Source organism: Gadus macrocephalus, chromosome 11 (assembly GCF_031168955.1).
Source record: "Gadus macrocephalus chromosome 11, ASM3116895v1".
NCBI classification, from domain to species: Eukaryota; Metazoa; Chordata; class Actinopteri; order Gadiformes; family Gadidae; genus Gadus; species Gadus macrocephalus.
In genome coordinates this window covers 11,447,321-11,472,320 of record NC_082392.1, presented here as the reverse complement: position 1 = coordinate 11,472,320, position 25,000 = coordinate 11,447,321, and the positions used below count along the sequence as shown (strand labels likewise).

At 49.2% G+C, this 25,000-nt stretch overlaps 1 protein-coding gene across 1 annotated transcript in view; it reads right to left on the bottom strand.

Annotated features, from left to right (window-relative positions):
- The window catches only part of LOC132467291 (raftlin-like), a 74,508-nt gene that overhangs the window by 32,832 nt on the left and 16,676 nt on the right, over positions 1-25,000 (bottom strand). The window contains exons 3-5 of the mRNA XM_060064479.1: positions 15,968-16,145; positions 7,725-7,833; positions 3,005-3,497 (exon numbers count right to left, since the gene is read on the bottom strand). Coding sequence (XP_059920462.1) covers positions 3,005-3,497; positions 7,725-7,833; positions 15,968-16,145 — 780 coding nt within the window. The remainder of the gene's footprint in view (positions 1-3,004; positions 3,498-7,724; positions 7,834-15,967; positions 16,146-25,000) is intronic.

Below are 25,000 nucleotides of genomic sequence, written 5' to 3'. Positions count from 1 at the left end.
CAACCAGAACCTTGCCGTTCACTGGCAGCCATTAACCAGCATCTAAAACACAAGCTCGCAAGTTTCCCTTTGAAAACACAGAATCCAGAAACCAGAATCCAGAAACCCTGACACCGATCCAGAAACACTGACTGCCACGGCCACTCCGGAAACACGTGGATGGAGAGCGGCGCCAGAGGCCTGATCCGCCCGTGGTCACGTGGTTGCTGTCGGTCCAGCTGGACTTGTCCATGCCGGTGGACGGCCGTGTTCCAATGTGATCCGAACACGAGCGGAGAACCTCAAGGCGGGTTTCAGAGGGAGGTGCTGGTGAAGCTTGACATGGCTTACACCGTAAATCTCTCCAGATGAGATGACTTTATCCTAATCATAATCATCAATCAGAGGGGACATGTCGGTGTTACAGCAGCAGATCAGAACAGGGACATGAATTCAAGAGATGGAAATATGAATATGCTAAATCGACTAGAAAAATAATTAAATAGGTTTTTAGCAGTAAACACGGAATGTAAATGTCAACATTTACAAATGACAATGGTTAGGGTAAACATTTTTGACCTTTTCTTTGCGACATTCATTTTGCATGTTTAATTTTCATGTTGGCGTCGGCAGAGTGTTCTTAAAGGTATTTTTCGTTTTTTGGGGGTTTAGTTTGTGAGACGTTCCACCTGCTGAGCAGAAGGAGGGGGGCAGAGAACACACTGCTGTGATCGCTACCCGTTTGTTTTCCGTCTGCCAAAACCAGCCAGTCTGATAGCATGTCTGTTTCACCATTCATCCATCCTCCTTCATCTCTCTATGGCTCTCTCTCTCCATCCAGCTCTATCCCTCAATGTCTCTCTGTGTCTCTCAGTCTCCATCTCTCTCTCTCTCCATCTAGCTCTATCCATCAATGTCTCTTTCTCGCACTCCATCAGCGTATGGCACTAATCCGGAGATAGGTGTTTGAAGTCAGCTAGACAGTGGGCTCCTCTCCTCATCCCCAGAGAACAGGTCCCTTGTGATCCCGCTCTGGCCAGCCTAGCTTGTCCCCATGGTTGTTGTCGTGGTGATGATGAGGGGGATGTAAGATGGGCTGGGTGTTGGGCGTTGAGGATGAAGCCAGATGGACCGACCGGCTGCGGGTCTGTGTGGGTGCCTGTCTCCTGCACCAGAACGACACATACGCACGCATGCACACGCACAAACGCACGCAGACTCTGACACGTATCTCACGTGTGAATTGGCCCGGAGATGCGGTGTGTGTGTACACGTGCACATGCTTGGGCACACAGACCGGTGCAGGCGGGACACAACACTTTGCCGGTCGCACTCCTACACAAACACTGTCTCCTGCAGACACACACTCCCAAGCACAAGGTCCCATCCGCACACATAGCAACACACACTCACACACACACACACACACACACACGCACGCGCGCACGGCTACCTGCTTAGAAACAAAAGATTAATCTCAATACAAATGTAGACATGCAGGGCATAATTACTGCTACATTATCCTGGTGAAGGAGAGAACAAGGAGAGAGCTTATTGTATCATCATCATCATCAGTTTTCCCGCTGGGCGCATATCTGGCCTTGGGGCGCTACTGCTGGAGAGTTGGAAGTCTCAGTTCCAGCAGCAGCTGTCGAAGACAGACAGGATGTCTGTCTTCGACATCACGAGACATCAGTCAGGGTTAGGTACCTTGTCAAGGACACCTCGACACTCAGCTAGGAGAAGCCGGGGATCGAACCAGCAACCTTCAGGTTACCAGCCAACCCGCTCTACCTCCTGAGCTACTGCCGCCCACATACCCACATACTGCCGTATGTGGGTATGTCTATATTTGTGTGTGTGTATGTGTACGTGTGTGTGTGTATTAGTGTGTGAGGATGTGTTAATGCAGAAAGCATATAGAGAACAAAGAGTATAAATACACAGAACAGGGAAGCAGCATGAAAACGAGAGGTAAAAACCTGACTTCCTTCAAAGCCCCGTGGCAAATTTCACGGGTGTTGTGCAAATTCATATTCAGCAAGTGTGATTCCGTATTCTAGTCGCGTAACCAGTGCAAGGATATGATTCATCTCGGGCTGCGTGTTGGTGTTGTATAACACACCTCACCCCCACCCCCCCCGACCCACGCCTCACACTGAACCTATAGAGTTGACTCTCTCTTCATCTCGAAAGACGCCATGGCTCCGAGGCTAAACGGCTGGATGCAGATACACTCTTGGAAGTGAAATCGATGGTGCTGCCGCACGTTTTGTTGTCAGCGAAGAGCAGAGCAATTAAAGCTCCAAGGTTTGGATCTGAGCGGCGGTTTCAACGTGTTGTTAATAAGCAGAGAACATCTTGTATTGTGGTGTCAGGTGGACCACCTTCACCTGCCGTTCACTGCAGTCTGCGCTCATTATATGAACGGCGGAAGCAGTAAAATCTTTATTACCCGCCTTTTTTTGTGGCAAGGTTGTTTGCTGAGTTTATATTGTTGACCGGAATGAAAATATATTTGCCTGTTGATGACACAGTATTCTGTCTCCGAGCGGAGCAGGAAGAGGTGGGTAGGGTTTGGATAATTACAGACCTGCACTTCGAGAAAGCTGGAACTGCTTCTCCACTTGAGTGGATCCATATTGGCAGACAACCTGCAATTCCTCCACAAAGCAAGTGCTGTACTTTCTTTCCTAGACCTGTTCATGCTGTGCATTGGGTCTCCTGTAAAGGATTTTTGAGCAGCCACTGGCTGTATTTCAGAGGTTATTCAGAAGTCACTGATGGAAGGTCCTTTGAGGCTTAAACCATGATTACGGACTTCAATTTGACTCGACTAGACAATTAGTTTCAAAGATACTTGCGGGTGAACTCAAACTTAAAGAATGACTCATGCCCTCTACCTTCTTACGAACCGGCCTCAACGTGCACGGGCCCTTACGTGCACGGGCCCTTACGTGCACGGGCCCTAACGTGCACGGGCCTTTACGTGCACGTCACGCATCTCAAATGCCAGGCCACTCACCGTCTCCTCTGCGATGGCGCGTGTAGCGCGGCCGCCCCTCGCCGTCCCCGGCGTTGGTTCTGTTGTTGTTCTGCACCAGTGACTCCTTCCCCTCCTCTTTCTCCTCGGTGCGCTCCTGATCGGGGGAGGAGCAGGAGGTGTCCATGGGTCCTCCCTCGACGCTGCTCCCCGCGTCCGTTCCAGTGTTCTCAGTCAGCTCCTCTCCCTCTCCCTCTCCGTCGCTCTGCACCCCCTTCCCCTCCCCGATCGGGCTCTCCGGGCGCCTGGCATCGGACACCTCCTCCAGGATGACCCCCGGTCCTCCGCCATGGTTCCCGGGGCTGGAGGGCTCCGGCGGGCTGCAGCTGCCCAGGGAGCCCAGCACCGAGCTAGGGCTGGAGTGGAGGGAGAGCGAGGGCGTCTCCGGTTCTCTGATCCGGGTGCACGGGGCCCCGTACGGCTCCTGGACGAAGCCCACGAACCTCACGCCCTGGTCGGCAGCGTCCTGGACCTGCTGTGAGAGGCCATGGAGGAGGAGGGGGAGGGTTAGAAGCTGTATTACAGGGACGTCACTGCATTAGGTGTCATTGACACCTAATGCAGACTTGACAGGAGCTACTTGAAACTACTGTAGCAAGGAATGACTAAAAGTGCACCAGACTTCATAGCCAAATATAATAAAAGAGATACTATGACTAATTGCGCCATAGTACTGTTGCATATGCATCACAGTATTATTTATTTTATGTATACTTTTTTGTATAGGAGACCAGTGTGATCTATGAAGCCTAATCACAAATTAAAAAACAAAAACAATGAAAGAGCGAATATTTGCCAAACCATTAAAATGTGAGCGTTTGAGTTGGAATGACTGCCGTTGATTTCAAGGTGTGGAATTAATCCAATAAAAAGTATGGCCAGTCCTCTTTGGCCTTTACCTTGGCAGAACCTCAATATGGGCTTTAGTGTTGAGGTGGTGCTTTAAAAGCTAAAGGTTACTGTGTGTTTGCACTGGCTTTAGCCTTGTGCACCAGTGTTTGGTTTGTCTGATGCGTACAGATTGATACACCAACTCCAAATCGAACAAATAACTTTAATTCAAGGACAATGTCTGTCTTTTCTAACTTTCTTTGGGGCATTTTGAAACCGAATAATGGTCTACCAGCCTTTCTCTGGAAGTTTGTCCTGTTTGTTGGATTCTAGCGTTTCTTTCTCATTCCCCGGTCGTCCCCAGCTGCCTCTCCAATCACCCCGCGGTTGATTAGATTGGAAGCGGCCACAACCCTCGCCTGGCCTGCTCCGCATCGCGAATTAAGCTCCCCCTCTCTCCTCGTCTGTTGAACCAACTGTCAACTGTCTGCGCTATCAACGTCAACTGGTTTCTTATTCCCCCACAGGAGATTGAAACATTAACCGTCACTGAATGTTAATGACGCCATTCTCAATTTAGCACCGCCATACCCCCTGCTGTCTTACATACACACACAGACACACACACACATGTTAACAAAAACACATGAATATTCACATAAGAACACACACAGAGAATCGCAGCTTGATGGACACACACGCACGCATGCACGCACGCCCGCTACACTGTCTGAATGCTAGCCAAAGGCAGCCATCGTCACTATCATGGCGTGATGGGAAGGGAACCACAATCAAATCAAGTTGCACATTATTCAGTCTGAAATTAAATTGGATAGCGGTCACGTGGTTTCCGGTGGTATTGTTCAATATCCAGCAGGCGGTCTGTTTCCTCACCACGTGTTAGCCAAGCGAGGCGAGTGGAATGAAATATGCAGAGATAAATGATGGAGGAACTGTTGTCTCTCTTTTTTAATAGGAGATACAGAGGTCTTGCTTGGTGAAGCGAGAGAAATGTTTGGGTATTAGTTTACAGGTCAATGTCTAGGATGCATTTTGTGATTATTAATATTTTAGTTATTGTTATTATTAATAATAGTGTTATTAAATTACTATTGGTTGTTGTGTGTGCGTTAGCCAAGCTGCAGGTTAGCTAGCTCTGTGCTGGCCACCTGCATGTTAGCATGTTGCAGGCTCACGTTGAACGCAGAACAGAATCATGTCATCTTGTTAAGTGTTTAAATGTATCTTGCAAACACTGACTTTATGCTTTATGTGTCAGCATTAAAAGCAGTTCCATGATGATTTGGACGATAAACATATGAAATCATTGTCACCTGAAAACCTGATAACACATGAGAAACTGGGCCGAAGTGACAAGTGCAACTCTAGAACAGGAAAGTAAAATAGCCATCAACATTGCTACACATCTCTATCAGCTCCCTCCAATCTGTTTTTTAAATTGATGGTGGTAGGCACCAACTTTTTGTGAAAGATAGGCTATATATATACAGGCCTATAGCCGGGGATGTGCCCCAAACGGCTGGCTGCAGAATATAAAGTGTTTTCCGCCTTGATAACCCATTTCAGTTCAGACTTGAGAGCACATTTCCCATTTCCCCGCAAGTTATTAAAGAAGGATCAGGAGAAGGGAGAGAGTGTGAAGGTCTGGATGGAAATAACCCAGTGTGTGATGGAGAGAGGGAGGAAGAGAGGGAGGGAGGGAGAAAGAGGGAGAGGGAGGGGGAGCGGGATGGAGAGATGAAATAGAGGCTGAAACACCGATTTAGAGATGGATGCTGACAGCATCACCGGAAGGAAATGAAAAAAAAGACGGTGAGAAAGAGGGAGGAGTGGGAGATGAGAGACATGCTCAAAAGAGAAGGGTCAGAAGGGAACATATGCAGACAGACGGACAGAGAGATACACAGAAAAACCATGACACAAATGGAGTCATGTAAACAGAGAGAGAGGTAAATAGGAAACAATGATTGGGAGACTTGCTAAAAAGAGGGGTCAAGTGGCTGCCGCATTGAGGGAGAGATCCCCGAGATACCCCTAGTTCATCCCACTGGACTTTAACCACCCGCACATCTTTGTAAATACGAAAATGCTTTTGTGTGTATTTTCACAATGATTGCACTACCACCCTGTAAATACAGTGTATGTAAGTTGCCTTATTTCATATTTTTCTTTTGCCCTTATTCCATCTTGAAAAGGCCTATGGAAACATTTGTTTCTCATGACAATACAGCTTTTTTTAGAGAGAGAGGGGGAGGGGGGGGGGGGGGGGGAGGGGGAGAGAGAGCACGCTACCCCCCTCTCTTCCTACTCATCCTTGTCCACTTCCTTTTTAATAGATTCCTAGCGTGACCCAGACCACCTCCTCCTCCCCCATTGCTACCCCCGACCGTTCTTACTTTCTCCCCTTATTCCAGCTCCTCCTCCCAGCTTCCACCTCCCATTCTCTCCCCTTCTTGCACATCTTCCTCCACCTCCCCCCTTTCCTGTGCTCTCCCCTCCCCTACCCTAACCCTAATACCTCTCTCCCTTCTCCCACCTCCTCTCCCTGCTACCACCTCCCCTCCACCACCTCCCTACCTCCCTCCCTTCCCCATACCTCCTCTTCCATCCGCCTCCCTCCTTCTCTCTCCGCCATCTCTCTCCGTGCTCCTCCTTCCTCATCGCTTCCACTCGACCCGATACCTCCTCCTCCTCCTCCTCCTCCTCCTCCATCCCCTTAGCTCCTGCTAATCTACCCCCTACCATATTCTCCCCCAACCCCTTCCTCCCCCTCTCTCCCCTCTCCCCATGAGTCTCTCTACACAGTAATGATAAGCAGTAATAATGAAGTCCTGCAGGAGACCCTGGCAGGGCCCGGCTAATGGGAGGCTGGTGGGGGGATGGGCTTCGCAGGGCTCACCCGTAGGCCAGCGCTTGATCATCATATTCACATTAAAGGACTGAGGACTACCACTAAGGTCTGGTGTTAATGCAGCGGAGGATCTGGTTGTCTGGATCACCATCGCTTGCACTCTCGCTCTCGCACTCTCGCTCTCGCTCTCTCGCTCTTTCTTTCTCGCACTCTCGCACTCCTAGTTGGTGGTAGTGGTGGTGGTGGTGGTTGAGGGGGTTGGGGGGGGGGGGTTGGGTGGAGGGCTACATTACTGTGAGATCCTCTCGTTAATTAGCAAAGTGGTGCTCTCCTACGAGCCGGAGACGGCTCCCCTGACTCCAGCACTGGGATAAGAGGCAGGGCGATGGGAGATACCAGCGCCGCGGAGCTAAAGTCACATGAGGACAGCCACACGTTACAAGGAGCCGCAACCCAGCTGTACCTTACATGTTATAAAGACCCAATTGGAGCTACAAGTGGCATGAGGAGAGCCAAACATCACACGTCGCCTAATACAGCTAGCTAGAATTAACATTATGAAGACCTAATTACAGCTACAAGTAACTTATTATAAAGACCTAATTATAGCTACAAGTAACATTACAAAGATCTAATTACAGCTAGAAGTAACATATTATAAATACCTAATTACAGCTACAAGTAACATATTATAGAGACCTAATTACAGCTACAAGTAACACATTATGAAGACCTACTTAGGGCTACAAGTAACACATTATGAAGACCTAATTAAAGTTACAAATCATTTGAGGACAACAACGATATATGCAGTCTAATAAACGCTACAGGTTCCATATGAAGACCTAATTGGTGCTACAAGTACTAACAGCACAGATTCAAGTAGGCTACCGCCAGGAGACCCCCAACCCCAAGTGAACCCTCACATACTACAGGTATTCAACAACATGAGGTCCGGTCACATGATGAGGGACTGGTACCGGGCGGGGCCGGCCTCACCTTCTTGACGTAGCCCTGGATGAGCTCGGGGGTGGGGACCTGGTCGGCAGGGAGACACTCCTCCAGGTGGAGGCGGTGTGGGGGGCAGGTCTGCTGGTTCCTCTCCACCCTGCAGGCACACACAGAGGGCTGGGGGGGTTACAGTCCGCCGGGGCACCCTGCACACGCTTTCACGCGCAACCCCACGTCTACACGCGCACACACGAGTACACACGCACACGCAAACGCACACACACAGATGCAATCTGTGCCCTCTGGCTGTTTTTTCGATATCCCACTGTCTGTCGCTTCGCTAGCTCCCCAAATGCAAATCAAATGTTTCACAGATTACATTTACCACCATGGCAACCAGCATAATTGAGAGATATAGCAGGGCAGATATAGCACTTGTATACATACTCCCACACAGACAGAATCAATTTGAAGCAGAAGCCGTCAGCATGAAATAGCTTAATAAACAAAGGCGACGCTAGAAAACGGTTTTGGTAACGGGAAATGTGAACTGTAGCAACAGGCAAACTTGTGTTGATATAGATCAATCATTAAGATTCTCATCTGGCCCAGTATGGATGCGTCCAATGGTTCTGTTGTTGTTCATGTTGCACCGTGTGTGGTCAGAACAATTTACAACAGCCCTCTGCTCATTAGTGCAGCGTTAGAACAGCAACAATCGCTCTTTACTGCCGCTGGGCTGGCTGGGCTGCTTGAATAGGGACGGCTGAGAGAGGGTCTAGTTGGTTAGCTGGGTGATGAATACAGAGCAGGGGCTGGTGTGTTGGGACTCCCAGCCAAGGGGAAACGGGTTTGATGCCTGATGTCCGACTCCTGATGCCCTGCTCCTTAGAGACTAATGTACCTGAAAACAAACTGGGCACCCTGCACCCTGTCGACTTAAATAAAAGCCTCGATTGGTTAATTGTTTATCTTATCTGTTTTGCTGTGTCTTTTTAATGCATTGTTTGAAGAGCCGGTCAATATCCGTTTGTAATTCAACGACGTCCTGGTGTGCACATGCGTGCATGCTAAGAATTGTCGGGACAGAAGCAGACTGCACACACCGACAGGAAACAGATAGTAGGGGAATGCAGACTTATGGTGCTCCTTACTGTTCGGTTCCGACCAGGAAAATCCATAGTCAACTGAAAGCCAGCGAAAACTGTGCAAATCCAATGCAAATCTCATTTCACACACACACACACACACACACACACACACGCACACACACACGCACACGCACACGCACGCACACGCACACACACACACACACACACACACACACACACACACACGCACACGCACACGCACACGCACACGCACGCACACACACACACACACACACACACACACACACACACACACACACACACACACACACTGCCTGTCCTTTGCAAGCCCTGTCATTGTGTGAGCCGGATAATCTATTTATATGGTGGTGTGTTTGTGTGTGTGTGTGTGCCACCCTGCAGAGTAAGGGTCAGACCTGGCCCCTGAGGGGACCCAGGGGCCCCTCTTCCTCCTCCCGGCTCCTCTTCCTGTTGACACGCAAGTGGACACACACACACGCACACATTGTGTCCGTATGTGTGTAGGGATGGGTGTGTGCATGTTATATGTGCGTTAGTGTGGGGGTGTGATGAGTACAATAAGTGGCAGTTTTAACCATGGGGTAAATGGACACCTGATGTTTTTGCGTGTGGCTCATGCGTGTGTGTTCATGTGTGTTTTCATGATGTACGTGTGGGTTTGCCAGCATGTATATCCCATTTACAAAGGTTATGCGCTATTATTTCAATGTTTATGTCAGGGCTCATCTGAAATGTGTGCATGTGTGTACGTGTGTGTGTGTTCTTTTAATGCCCGACATTCAGCATTATAATATCATTTCTTCTTTTAGATGCTTCAAAACACAGAAGGCTAATGAACAATGTCTCCCTCACAAGAACAATGCAATCTCCACTTTTACACCGCCATCATCGCTGTGGTAACACAACCATCAGTGCAACGGTTACCCTACCGTCGCCACGGTTACCCTACCATCGCCACCGTAACACGGCAATCCCTGCAGTGACAGTTCTAGCCCCACTGTGGTTAAACGGCCACCATTATTGTCGCATTGCCATCACTAGCACACTTCCCTGTGTCACCGGGACAACAGAAGATGGAGAGAAGGGATGAGAGAGAGAAGCCTCATGAGGCGGATGCATAACATTACAAAAGCGCCCCAGCTTCTCTCAGCGCCTGAGACTGAAAGCCCCAGCTGCAGAGCGCCTCGTGGCGCTGTCAGACAGAGTTCTGACACTGACACGAATCACAGGAACCCGCTCTGATTAGCTCCACACCCACTGGAGGGAGAGGGAGAGGGAGCATGGCAGAGCAGGAGGTAAATGGAGGGCCGGGTAGATTGAGGGTAAGGGAGAGAGAGTGCGATGACGAGGGAAAAGCCAATGTTCTTTCCCTAAAGATAAAGATATGACTCCAGATTCATGAATCCAGAATGATGCCATACATGCCAGTGGTTCATGCCTTAAAATCCTCCTGAACAACACTGCAGGTTATTCGAAACATAACCTTTTTTTATACCGGCAACACTAGCAGCCACCTTCAGGTCTACCTCCAGGCATGTCGACAGACCAGAGTCAAACGCCGGCAGTTCCCAGAATGCCTCTGGGCAGCTCTATGCAAACATGCATTAGTTCTTGCTACATTTAGTTGTTTCCTTTATTTGCTCCTTGTTAATACGTGTCTGACTTGCTTTTGATCAAATTGTTGGCTGTATTCAAATGCGACATTTGTTCATTGTGCGTGAACATGCGTATGTGTTGTGAATGTCAATGGGAAGAAGTCAATTTCAGTCCAACAACACAGGGCAATTTCCTGAGCTGTTCTTTTCTACTCTTTCCAAGAGAAATGCCCTGAAAAAACAGAATTATGGCTCAGCCGCAGTGAAATTAAATAAGGAGCAAAAAAGCATTGTTATGTTCTCTGAAAGCCATGGTCCAGCACCTCGCTCACCTTTATCAAGCCGTTATCGTCATGGTGACGTTAGCCCCAAGGGAAACTATCCAGCCCAGTGTTTAATGAACGCCTTAGAGCTTTATGAATACCGGACATACGGACGCAACACAAAACAATATACCGATCCCTTCTAATGCTACCTATTTTTCACCTCCCCATCCTCCCATTATACATCTCTCTTCTCACCCCCTTCTTCTTCTCCCTCTTTCTCCCGTCAGCTCAGGCTATATCTCTCTCCCCCCTCCTTATCTCCCCTCTCTCCCTCTCCCCTAACCAAACCCGAGCGCCATGTGCATTATACGGTAATGATGAATAAGTCCCATCAGACATTGCCCGCTGAACTGTAACCCTATTACATCGCAACCAAATTGAACACGAGCAAAATTTGACAGTTGACATTTCAAATTTCCAAAGCGTCCCAATCTATTCCAATCATTGGCACCCCCCCCCCCCCCCCCCCCCCTCTTCCCCACCCCCCTTCCTCGGTAGGCTGTACTGGGCCCCTGCACTCGGGTCCGTCTCGGCTGACAAATAGTGTGTTCTCGCATTTCTAAAGTTATGAGGCACTTATCCAGGCGTGCCGTTCAGGTGACAGTGAACGCGAACGCTTACAAATGACTCGTTGTTGCACAGACGCCACCGCTACCACAGCTGACAGTCATACGTCCTGGCCACGCGGCAGACTTCTGGGACTACTGTTTCAGTATGTCTCCTAGTATTATGGGACTCCATCTACACTGGGACTCCATCTACACTGGGACTACATATATACTGGGACTCCATCTACACTGGGACTCCATCTACACTGGGACTACATCTACACTGGGACTCCATCTACACTGGGACTACATCTACACTGGGACTCCATCTACACTGGGACTACATCTACACTGGGACTCCATCTACACTGGGACTACATCTACACTGGGACTCCATCTACACTGGGACTACATCTACACTGGGACTACATCTACACTGGGACTACATCTACACTCCCCTTACACTGTGAATCTATCTGCACTGTGACTCCCATTGGAGTTATCTCCCACAGCGATAGCGCCGTCCGACGATGACTCCCCTCATAGTGTGACTCCCGTCATACCGTGACACCCATTGCAGTGTGACACCGATCCGGGTGTCACACTGATTCCAGTCTGCCTTTCATTTGCATTGTGACTCCCGGAGCAGCGGGTGACAGTAGCGTGGCGGGGCCGTTTGTATCGGCGTTAGCGCTAGCCTCGGTTCAGACTCCTTTGAACTGTGGCGTGCGGCGCGGTCTGTGGACCGTGTAGCGAGAGGCGCCGTGTGCATGTTAAACACCCCGCCTAGCGTGCGAGAGGCCAGCCCGCTCCTCCCATCTCTCGCTCTCTCTCTCACACTCTCTCGCTCCTTGTCTCTTGTCCGCTCGCTGTCTCTGTGCGTGTGTGTGTGTGCGTGTGATGCCTCTATACTGTCACATCAACACTTGACAGGGGTGAGGCACATGATTCCCCCGATGTGCTCTGGGACTGCCGCCTCTGATACCATCAACGCTCCCTCTGACTCCGCTGCCACTAACCCCACCCCCGCGGTACCTCCACCCTCACCCCCCCCCCCCCCCCCCCCCTCCTCACGTCTCCCACCAACGCCCTGCACCTCCGCCGCTAACTTCCCCATTCCCCACTACCTCCACCGCGGCCATCCACCCCCGTCCCTCCAGCAGCGTCACCAGTACCTCCACAACCTACTGCTTCTTTCCTGATTCCTCCTCCAGCAGACGGCAGGAGCATTGAGTTTGATGTGACTCTGCCTCGGTCCCCCCTTATGTCTCCCTCTTTGTCTCATGTTCTTCTTTCCACTGGGGAGGGTGGATATTCCCCATGGCTGGTCCTGATGCGAGAAGCCGTCGCCATGGTGACAGACGAGGGAGATAAAGCCGGGCATCGCTCGGGCTGGGGCTGTCAGAGAGACGACAGGCCTCTCTGTCTCTCTGTCTCCCTCTCTTTCTATTTTCTCTCTGTCGCTCTACTTTCAGATGTATTTGGAATTTGTCTTTCCATTTTCATCGACCTTGGTCTTCTTTAACTCTCTCTAACTCTCTTACTCTCTAATTCTTTGACTCTCTCTCTCTGTCTCTCTGTCTCTCTCTCTCTTTCCTTTCAAACCTTGACCCTTTTCCTTAATTTTCTGATCCTCCTATCCCCTGACCCCATCTACTTCTCCCCAACAAAGACATGTGTGTGTTTTGTGTGTGTGTGTGTGTGTGTGTGTGTGTGTGTGTGTGTATGTGTGTGTGCTTAGCAGACCCGTGTGCTTAGTAAAGCGTGACTGCCTTGCGTGTGTCTGAAGGAACGCTGCGGTCCGTTCAGCTGAAACAGTTTCAGAAAAGAAAAAGAAAAATCAATATCTATATCGTGTGGGTTTCCTTAGAGACAGAAAGGGGTTGAGTGCGGGGGCGGGGGGGGGGGGGCGGGGGTTACCTGCTCACTGTGGCAGCCCAGGTCACTGTAACATACAGGAGATCACCGCCGATAACACAGGAATGGTTTATCTGTTGTTTTTTCAACCGGTGAAGGCAATTTTAGCACGCCATCTTGAGAGGTGTTACCCAGGGTTGAACTACAACGCTCCGCCAACCCCCCGCCCTCGCTCGGTCTGGGCTGCATTCCAATCGTTCAGGCCTTGGACCTCTCAGTTTGAATCTTTGTTTTTCTCCCTTGGCTCTTAAGTGTAACGGCTTTATTTGCGATCTATTCTTTTTAGTTGTGTCAGTGTTTGACCTCTACTCTATTGTGTTTTTCATTGTGGGTTTATGTGATTATTTATTTAGTTCCAGTTAGTAAACAAACAAACAGCCCTTCAGGCCCTGCTCTCTTGCTGGATGGGCTGTCATGTCTCTCTCAAGCACAATCTCTCTTTCTCTCTTACTCACTCTCTCCTCCTCTGTCTCTCTTTCGCTCTTCTTACTCTCTCTCTCTCTCTCTCTCTCTCTCTCTCTCTCTCTCTCTCTCTCTCTCTCTCTCTCTCTCTCTCTCCCCCTCTCTCGCTTACGCTATGTCTCATGCTTGATCTCTCTCTCTCATCCTGTCTCTCTCTCTCGTTCACTCCATGTCTGATGGATGGCCCGCTCAAAATAGTCACTGAAACGGCTGCAAGTCTGCAGGGTAAATACCCGTCAGGACAGTGGATGTGTGTCACCTAAATCTAATCAAATCACTATTGATTATTCTCATAGACTCTCATAGTGATTCATATTTATCTCTTAGTAATCGATAATATATGCGTCTCGAAATGGACACACACACATACATACATACATACACACGCACTCACGCACGCACACTGCTTCTCACAATACGTCTGATGCTAATGCCGCCTCCCTGGTGGGGTTAACAGGGACCAGGCTGTCATTCCTCAGAGAGACCAGCTGGTGGGAGACAGTGGGGTGGGAGGGAGAGGGGATGATGACTGGGTCCCCACCTTCTGAACATCATCTGCGGGTCTCTGAGCAGATCTAGTCCACTCAGTCTGGTCCTGATGCTGGGATGCTTGGACTGCTAATCAGGGTAGAGGATGCAGTGCCCAATCGGACCACTCTACTTGGATGGGAGGATACCTTGGCTGGACATTTTGAATGCTTCCCACTGGGAGTAAGGACGTGTTCTGGTGGACTCTGCAAGCATTACCTGGCTCTCAACTCACTCACACACACACACACACACACACACACACACACACACACACACACACACACACACACACACACACACACACACACACACACACACACACACACATTCTGACAAAATTCGTATGCAAACATGCAGGCAAACGTGCACACACACACGCACTTGCAAGCATACACACACACACACACACACACACACACACACACACACACACACACACACACACACACACACACACACACACACACACACACACACACACACACACATACACACACACACATACATACACAAACACACACACTCAAATACGTGCAAAACATGCACAGACACACAAAGAATGAAACAGACCGAATCTCACACACACAAACACACACACACACACACACACACACACACACACACACACACACACACACACACACACACACACACACACACACAGACAGAAAGACACGGCCAAAAAAGCATGCACACACACACCAAGAATGAATCAGACCTAATAACACACACACTAATCACACACACAAACACAATTACTAACACACACACACCCTCACATGGACCAGCTTCCCCATTAACCCCCGGTGCCTCTGGCCAAAGCCCTGGCCCCCTGCCCAGATGTGAGGGCATGCCCACCACCCCCTCCTTTCCCAGGACACAGGGCTGCTACGGGGGGGCAGGGGGGGGCTCAGTGTGGGGGGGGGGGGGGGGACTGCGGTGGCCCAGGACCGGAGATGAGGTCGTTGGGGGCCCACTCACGTCCGGCTGCAGCTGCTTGGTGTGACAGCAGAAGTGCCCCAGCCCCCCCCCCCCCCCCTTCCGCAGCACTGCAGAGGCTGATGCGCTTTAATTTTTGCGGTGAACACCGTCTACACACATGTGGATGGTGTTCATGACAGTCATAGGCGCGTGGCATCATAGCAACCGTCTGTACATGTAGAACACGTTGGCGTTAACCGGTTCATTCGGGTTAAGACGACATTGCATAGGAACCCGTTGTTTGCTGCACAATCAACCATTTGATTGGACAAACAAGTCGTTCCACTTTTCTTCCCTGCTTGGTAAACATTTACATGAGCGACCACCTTGTCAAAAGTTGGCACCCGCGAGATACTGCATAAACGGTATGTGTTGTTGTGTAGGCATGTGTCTGTGCTTGTGGTTCTGAGCTTGTATGAGTCGGGGTGTATGATTGTGCTGGTGTGTCTTCAATCTTCATGCATTCTATGCATGTTTATTAGGTTGTTTGTATTTTCCATAATTCCATTGTTAATCAATCGTCACTGAGGGCTGTTGTGGCTAAGCTAAGGCTTTATGGCGGAGTCGTGAAGCAGGGGCTAGTATAGCAAGAGCTAGCATAGCTTAGGCTTGCGTAACGTGGGCTAGTGTAGCATGGGCTAGTGTAGCTTGGGCTAGCCCAGGGTGTGGGTAGCATATCTTAGGCTAGCGTAACGTTGGCTAGTGTAGCATGGGCTTGTGTAGCTTGGGCTAGCGTAGGGTGGGGTAGCATATCTTAGGCTAGCATGTAGCAGGGACCAGTGTAGCGCGACGTCGTACCCGTCGTTGAGGCGGACCAGGATGGCGCGGTACAGCTGGTGCTGGGGGCTGTTGGACTCGGGGCCACAGGGGTGGATGAAGGGGTGCACGGCGGCCAGGACGAAGCCCTGCTGGTACAGGTCATGGAGCTGGCTGGGGAGCTCCCGCACCGAGGACAGCCGCAGGGTGGACGTCCCGTCTGGAGGAGAGGGAGAGAGAGAGGTTTAAACAACCACCGCGATGTGTTCCACGTCCTCCTCCCAAACACAAACAGTAGTCCCATTAGACCGAGAGCGGAGACAGGTGGGTGGGGGGAGAGAGAGAGGGGGAGAGGCGAGAGAGTGGGACGGTGGGGGAGGTATGGGAGATATTTAATCTTTAAAAATATATATATAATTGGGGACGCATTGTCATTCCTTGGATGACAAGAAAACGCATGAATAAAAAGGGATGAAAGATTATGATTTATGAAGATATAAAACCCAAGATGAGGGGGCGGTGGGCAGAGAGGGATGGGGAGAGATGTTGGGAAAGAGAACACATAAGACTTGTGGCTGATAAGGACAGAGACTTTGCAAATGTGCAGTATGCAACAGCAACCTTATGCTGACTCAGGATAAAGTTTTGCAAAGTCATGATGTGGATAAATTTGCGATTTTTATAAACAAAAGGGCTGAAAAATTTTCCACATGCAAAACGACACAGAGTGCTAACTCAAGGGGTAATATAAAGTAGAGGGAGGGCAGGTTTACATCTGATATAACTGTGCGGAATTAACGATATGAACGCCACTGTGTTTTAAAGAGGGTGAATCGACAAAGAAAACACGAGAAGATGTGGAGATACACCAGCCCCCCTTCTTTGCACAGACACACGGGCGCATGCCTGTGCAGATTTCCAAAGCAGACACCATCAATTTATTCTGGAACTGTTTCCTGTTTGTTTTGGCAATTAGCATCACACTCTGTGCCACCCCCCTGCCACCTCAATCCCCCCTCGTCCGCCTTCCTCCCCCCTCACCCCAATCTGGATGTTAACGAGACTGGATGAAAATCCAATCAGCGCTGATTTGCTGAGTCTCAGGACGCATCACAGTGTCACCATGACACCGACACACACACCGCAGGATCCCACCGCCAGCGGTTGGGGCCTGACCTTAATGAGCCTCTCTTACTCTCTCTCTCTTCCTCTGTCCATCACTCTGTCCAAGTCGTCTCTCTCTGTCTCGCCCCCCCTCCCCCTCCCCAGTGTTCAGGGTTGCAGCCAGCTGTTGTAACAACCGTCCACACAGCTTCTGTCAGCAATCAGAGCCTACACTAATGAGATAGAGAGAGAGAGGGATAGATGGAGAGCAGGAATAGAGTGACCGAGAGAGATAATAAGAGACAGAGAGAGACAGATGGAGAGGGAGGGGTGGGAGAGACATAGAGGGAATAAAGAGAAAGAGATAGAAAGGAGAAAGAAGCAGGGAGACTGATAGAGAGAGGGAGAGAGAGAGAGAGAGAGAGAGAGAGAGAGATTGACAAGAAGCGACAGGAAATGGGAGGAGAGAGGAGAGGTGTTGGACTGAGGCTGGAGAAGGTGAGAGAAGTTCAACGTAAGAAAGAGATTCACACATTGAAATAGAGAACCAGACACCTTGCTCTATTTGTGATGCTCTCTCGGTTCATTCTCCCTCTCTCTCTCTCTCCTCTCTCTCTGCCAACCTCTGGCCGGCCTCAGGGCCTCGGTCTACCAGCAGCCCTTTCTTCTGTCAGGTGACATTTACAGCACGCCAAACAGCTGGGCCTGCCTGGCCTAGTGCCAGGACCCAGGCACTGGACAGATAGAGAGGAGAGAGTGAGGGGAGGGATGGAGTGAGAGAGAGAGAGAGGGAGAGAGAGAGAGAGAGAGAGAGAGAGAGAGAGAGAGAGAGAGAGAGAGAGAGAGAGAGAGAGAGAGAGAGAGAGAGAGAGAGGAGAAGAGAGAGAGAGAAGAGAGAGAGAGACACACAAATGAGGGGGGGGGGGAGATTGAGACGGGGACAGCGGCTGAGGGGAGTTTTAGTAGGAGGGGAAGGGATAGAGGCAGAAAGTAAAGAGAATAGCAAGGGGCTACAGAGGTGGACAGTGGCTGAAGAGAGGGGGAGGAGAGAGAGAGAGAGAGAGAGAGAGAGAGAGAGAGAGAGAGAGAGGAGAGAGAGCGAGAGAGAGAGAGAGAGAGAGAGAAGGTGTGAGTAGGAAGATGAGCGAAAGAGTAGACGAGGTGAGGCGAAGTTAGTTAGGAAGAGGTAATGGAGGAGGTCTGGGTTTGTCCATGCTGTCCCGAGGTGAGCACCACGCCGCCGTGGCTAATTGGACGCAGTGGCAGCAGCCATGAGAAACGGTCACGTCTTAGAATGCATAACGAAGGCAGGGTATGAAGAGGAATTCCTCTGAAACTTTACGGATAGCTGTCATTGTGCTAAATAACGCTCGCCGGGAACTAGGTTCACCCAGAAAATGCAGTGTATTGCCTTGGGCTATTCTTTGGATTTCTTCTGTTCTGCCTTATTTGTTGTTTTTGTCACGTACCGTAAGCTCTCAACAATGTCATCTGTTAAAAATGAAGCCTTCCTGGGATAACCTGCCCTCCATCCTTACGGTTGGAGGTGTCGGTCACGTTCAGCTGACCCACCACCTGGTGGGACCACCTGGCTGTGCCTCTGGTTGCCCAGTGCCCCTCTGGTGTTCGCGCGCGCTCGCTGCATCAACAGCCCATTGTTCCACCATTTGTGAGGTGGTAACACAATGGAAGAGTCCCTCAGCTACCCCGTAACACACATACACACACACACACATACACACGCACACACACACACACAAACACACACGACACACACACACACACACACACACACACACACACACACACACACACACACACACACACACACACACACACACACACACACTCACACACCCCACACACACACACACACCACACACACACACACACACACACACACACACCCCCACACACACACTCACACACACACACACACACACGCACACACACACACACACACACACACACACACACACACACGCACTACACACACACACACACACACACACACACACACACACACACACACGTACGCACGCACACATGAATGCACGCAGCGGTGAACGCACGCACACACTTAAAGAGACACACAGAGGACACCCGCACAAACGCAGTCACACACGACGCCAGCGCTACAGGGGGGGGGGGGGGATTCTAGAATACGCCTGCAAGGGTCAATCAGGAAGCAGCGCTGTGATGTGTCGAGCGAGCTGCGAGCTGATTGGTCGCCAGCGTTGCCTTCCTCCTGGGCCCGCGTCCAGAAGTTCATGATGAAACTCTGCTGAGGAACGGGCAGAACAAGGGGTGGAGAAGAATATCCTTTCTGCTGTCCCCTCCGGGCGGGTGGGCGGCGGGTACCGGGCTAAAATACCCCGTCGGATCCCTCCGTGGCACTCCAGCGTGCCACCGTGGCCGGGCCTCATCGCCTAACAGGCGTGGAGGAATTAACACAAAGAAATAGGCCGCTGCCGCAGAAAAAATAGAAACCAGGGAAACTTATTGGCTCGTTCCATCCCTCCTGTCTCTCCTTCCATCCGTCTCTCTCTTCCCCCTCTTCTCTTTCCTTCCTTCCTGTCATTTCTCCACCCCATTCATTGGAGAAACCTATTTTAATTCCTCACTTTCTCTTCCATTGGGGCATCGTGCCATTGTCAGCCCCACCCTCCCCAAAAGTGCGGTAGCTTCTTCCCAAAGTGCAAACGACAAGGCATTTATCATCAGCGTTTTATCGTCAGGAGCAAATACGGATCCATCTTCAAGCTTCTCGCAGCCCCCATCCCCCCCCAACCCCAAGGAGAACAAGTAAATAAGGGCTGGTTGTGTGAGAGCCGCCATTGGCAGCTGCTTAACTTGGCTCTAATCACTGTGTGCGTGGCTAATAATCCCAACCAGAGGCTCTTAAACACACACGTTTAGTTCTCCCTGCACCCCTGTTTTATTCCTCCAGACGTCCCTAGAGATAAACATCCACAGCCCAGCCATGGCTTTTATTTTCATCTTCTCGCAGGGTTGTTTACTTGACTCTCGTATCGGGGTTTCCATGGTAAGAAAATCACTTTGTGTGCCAGGATAAGCGTGACGAGAACCCTCAAAATGAAGGTCCCTACGTCGGGCCATAAGGTTGTGAAGGTTAACAGGCCTGTTGATGCTGGGGTTGGCCGTTGAAGACACTAGTAGATGGGTTAAGAGACCCGATTGGCCGCCAGCAAGTCTATCCTTTTTCTAACCCCAGCTGAACCAAAGCTTGCACAAACCAGAATACAAGTTTCAGGAAATAAAAAATACCCTCCTCCTTGGCAATTTTGTTTTCAGGAAATACTCCATGAACCCAGGAAATGCTTGTAAACTTGTGTGAGGAAAGATGTGAGCTGTGGTTATCACCAGCCATAGAGTGCATAGTTCAATAAAATATGATCCATAGTTCTTATTAGTACCGGGCCAGGAAAGAATATTGTATTGGGAAGTGTATCTAAGAGAATCTAGATAGTTAGATAGAGGTTGTGGAAGAGATTAGATGAATATTTCTGACCTCAAGGGAGCTGAGAAACCAAAACAAAGGCGAGCAGGTAAATTGGGTAAATTGTTTCTCTGGATGAGAAACACATTGCAGATAACCAGGGGCTTCCAAGAATTCAAACAAAAGTACAAACAAGGAAGAGAAATAGAGAAAGAATTTGCATTTCGTGCCTATTTTATGCAAATGTGTGACTGTGTAGGTGTGTGTGTGTGAGTGTGTGTGTGTGTGTGTGTGTGTGCTTGTGTGTGTTTGCATGCTTGTGAATGTGTTTTTGTGTGCGTGTGTGTGCATTGGCATGTGTGCTTGATTGCATGCATCTGTGTGTTTTTGTGTGTTTTGTGTTTTGTTGTGTGTGTGTGTGTGTGTGTGTGTGTGTGTGTGTGTGTGTGTGTGTGTGTGTGATGTGTGTGTGTGTGTGTGGTCTGTGTGTGTGTGTGTGTGTGTGTGTGTGTGTGTGTGTGTGTGTGTGTGTATGTGTGTGTGTGTGTGTGTGTGTGTGTGTGTGTGTGTGTGTGTGTGTGTCGGCACGTGTGCGCGTTGGTGGGTGTGTGTATGTATTTGCAAAAAAAATAGAGAAATGCGTCACTTCCTTTATGCAGTGTGCATGTTAATCTTCCAAATGCTCGTGCACGGCTCTCTTAATCCAGTCGTCTCTTATCTCTCTGTTTGCCCATCATAAGAGACTTCAATGAATAAACAAACAGGCCTCAAACAGACCCTATCTCACATATTTACCTCCCTATAGAGCGCTTCAATCATGTGATCTGAAGTTCAAAAAGCACATTCCTGGCCGCCATCTTGGTACTGCTTGACCAAAGGATTCTGTGACTTGGAATGTTTGTGACGTCATCCCTCCTATTCTTGAAGTGTCCTTGAGGAAGGTATCAATCTAACCGGGGCTGGGTATGAATGACAAGGGCTGTTTAAAATCAAAGAACAAAAGGAAGGGTCATTTTGAGCAGCACTGATAAAGAAGGACACCGCTGTCTCACACACGCACACGCACACACACACACACACACACACACACACACACACACACACACACACACACACACACACACACACACACACACACACACACACACACACACACACACACACACACACACACACACACACACACACACACACACACACACCGACACTGAGTCATATAAGAAGTGCTAGTTGGAGAGACTGTTAGTTCTGCTCTGATTCTGTGAGTGCACGTCACAGTCTGTCACTGACGCATGTCAACCCATTTAAAAAAGAGTCAATATTACAAATTAATAAACCAAGAGATTGGAGAGCAGGGGCTCAGGACACACTCAAACACACACACACACACACACACACACACACACACACACACACACACACACACACACACACACACATACACAATACACATACACACACACACACACACACACACACACACACACACACACACACACACACACACACACACACACACACACACACACACACAAACAAACACACACTGCAGTGACGGATACATCTATTTGCATTGCACTACAGAGACAACCTCCTGAGAAAATATCCTAACATTAATTAGCAATCTATCTTAAATTAGCAGCCAAGCTCAAATGAGCATCTTTGCATTCGTGAGCATCCTATCGTACATTAGCATTCTAGCAAATATTAGCATCCTAATATCAACGAGTTGGGTAGCATACAATGGCAGCCATGCAAACAACACCCGCATGGCATATATTAGCATCGTACCACACAGGAGCAGGCCTGCGGCCGGGCTGTTCTGAGCCATCAGAATAGTTTCCTCTCTGCGGTAGCAGTGTGCCTTCAACTCTTTAATCAGACAGAGGCGTTCATCCGGCTGGGACCAGGGCTTCAATTAGACTCTCGCTGGGCTAACACTGGAGAACATCCCCCAGAAGACAGCTGGGCTCTTGTTGACTTTAGTTTGTTGGGGTTTTGTTGAACGCTATCTGACAGAAACTCTGGAGGGGGGGAGCTGAGATTCATGGATTGCTCCCCTTACTCTCTCCCTCATTAGCACTTGCGTTGCATTAAAGCTAAGTTGGTCTGGATTTATTTTTTTGGAAAACCTAAATTGATTCAATTTCATTTGTTAAAGAATAACAACAAATCAGCATGGGTTAAACGTGATTGCGTTGAGGGGAAGAAGAATGAGAAGAGATAGGCTGAATGGGATGGAGAATGGCTGGAGGATAATAAATACGCAGGATCTTGGGGAACCTGATTGGTTAGAGTATAATAAATAACCAGGATTGGGAGTGTGTGATTGGCTAATGAATAATGACTACCCTGCATAGGGAGTGTGTGATTGGTCAGAGGACAGGACGACAGGGACTGAGATGTGTCATTAGGCTCATGAATGTGTCCTCCTGGTCCCTGCGTTAGTCGCCCGCTGAGACTGTTCTCTGCAGGTGTAAACCACAGGGTGTTCCTGCCTGCAGCTTCCAATTCAACACAGACTTGAAATACCAATTACTTATATCACCCTGCTGGTTAATTTATAATAATAATGACAGGAAGTCCATTTACTAAGAATAATACATTGGATTTTCGATTCAAAGTACCCAAGGACACTGTATTTATTTTCTTTCCAAAAAGTCGAAACCTAGTAACCTTCCTCTAATTTCATTTTGTGTCTGATGACGGCTTTAATAAACATGCATTGACCCCAAAGTCTGAAGTCTGCGTGTAGGAATTGAGAGCACGATGCTCTAACCCTGAATTCTCAGCTGGGTGCACAATAGGCAATTTTTTGAATGAGGAAGAGATTTTGCCAAAACAGCACACCACACACCAAACGATTAATATTTGAAATCTCGAGCTGTTGAGGCCCGATTGCAAAACCCTCCTAACAAACCCCACACAATTATATTGATATCCGGTAAAACAAATCTGTAGAACCATCAACAAGCTGTGGCTTTGCTGACCAGAGTCGGAAGCGCTCTAATTTCCCTTACCCTAACCCTAACCCACTTTGGATGAAAGCGTTGAATGACTCAATGCTAATGCTAATGCTAATCTACGTTTCCTTACCGTCTCAGCCTAAGCCGCCCTAACACACCGCTGGTTAGCATATGCCCTCGACTTTAACACAATCCAATCTAACTATCAGGGAGGAAATCACAGTCCTATATCATTTCTTCTAACCACTGTGCTTTTATCCAGGGCCGCGTCACATTATGGCAGTAACGATCCAATCCGAAAGCCATTTCACGTCACATCTTGAAACATGGAGTGCTTTTAAAGCCATTAATATCATCAGGGCTGAAATAGGGGCCGTGCGGGGATTGTCATTTTCCCTGGGCGAACAGCCGGGCTCTGCCATTTCCCTACATGAAGTCGTTCATAGTAGTTCATATCTTTATTCAGGCTCCAATTAGAGAGGCACGGGGCCCCCAGGGGCGGGCCCATGCTAGCCAGGGACCCCCTGTTGTGGCCCTCGCGCCTTCGCTGCTGACATCTCTGTGTTATAAGCCCTTAAGAGGGGGGAGGGGGGGAACCACTGTTTCTTTTCTCTCTCTCTCTCTCTTCTCTCTCTCTCTCTCTTTCTCTCTCTCTCTTCTCTCTCTCTCTCTCTCTCTCTCTCTCTCTCTCTCTCTTCTCTCTCTCTCTCTCTCTCCCTCTCCTCTCTCTCTCTCTCTCTCTCTCTCTCTCTCTCTCTCTCTCTCTCACTCTCTTCTCTCTCTGTCTTCGTCCCATTAAACTGCCTCTCACCACTGCACCTCTCCACAGGAAAGCTGCACAGGCACACCTTGTTCAGTTGATCCTTCCATCTATCCCTCCATCTTTTCTCCTGATCAAACCATCTTGTGCTAAGAGCGGCAGAACCAGCCAAAGAAATAGCCAAGGTCCTCTTCTGCTGTGGGCTTCTGTTACTGTTTCTTGGTGCATTATGCTTGTCTCTCTCTCTTGTGTCTCCGTCCGTCTGTCTGTCTGCATGGATGTGTTAAATGTCTGATCAACAAATTCTGTCTTGGTGTCTCTGTCCCTACCTGTTTGTCTGTCTGTCTTGGTTTGTTTGTCTGTCTCCCGTGGTGTGTTTGTCTGTCTGTCTTGTGGCCCTTTTCATACACCATTTGCTGGCTTAGCTGGACTGGGTTTACTATCAGCCCAGTGTGGCTGGGATTTACATATCATTACAGCAGGGCAACCCGCTTGAAGGTGTTTCTTTAGCTGATGAAGCGCTTACACACTGGTTAATGTTTCACACATATGTCCAGGATTGGCACACAGTCTCCTTGATATTTGGAAAAAAGTGTTGAATATCAATATCAGAATTCATAAGTCTTTAGAAGTCTCTAATCTGAAAGAAACCTGTTATTTTTAACTATATAGCTATAATATCAAACAGATAATAACTAAAGGAGCTGTTGAACACTCTGGCCATGCTCTGCGTGCAGGTCTAATTATAGGTCTATATATCTATATATATAGATATATATATATTC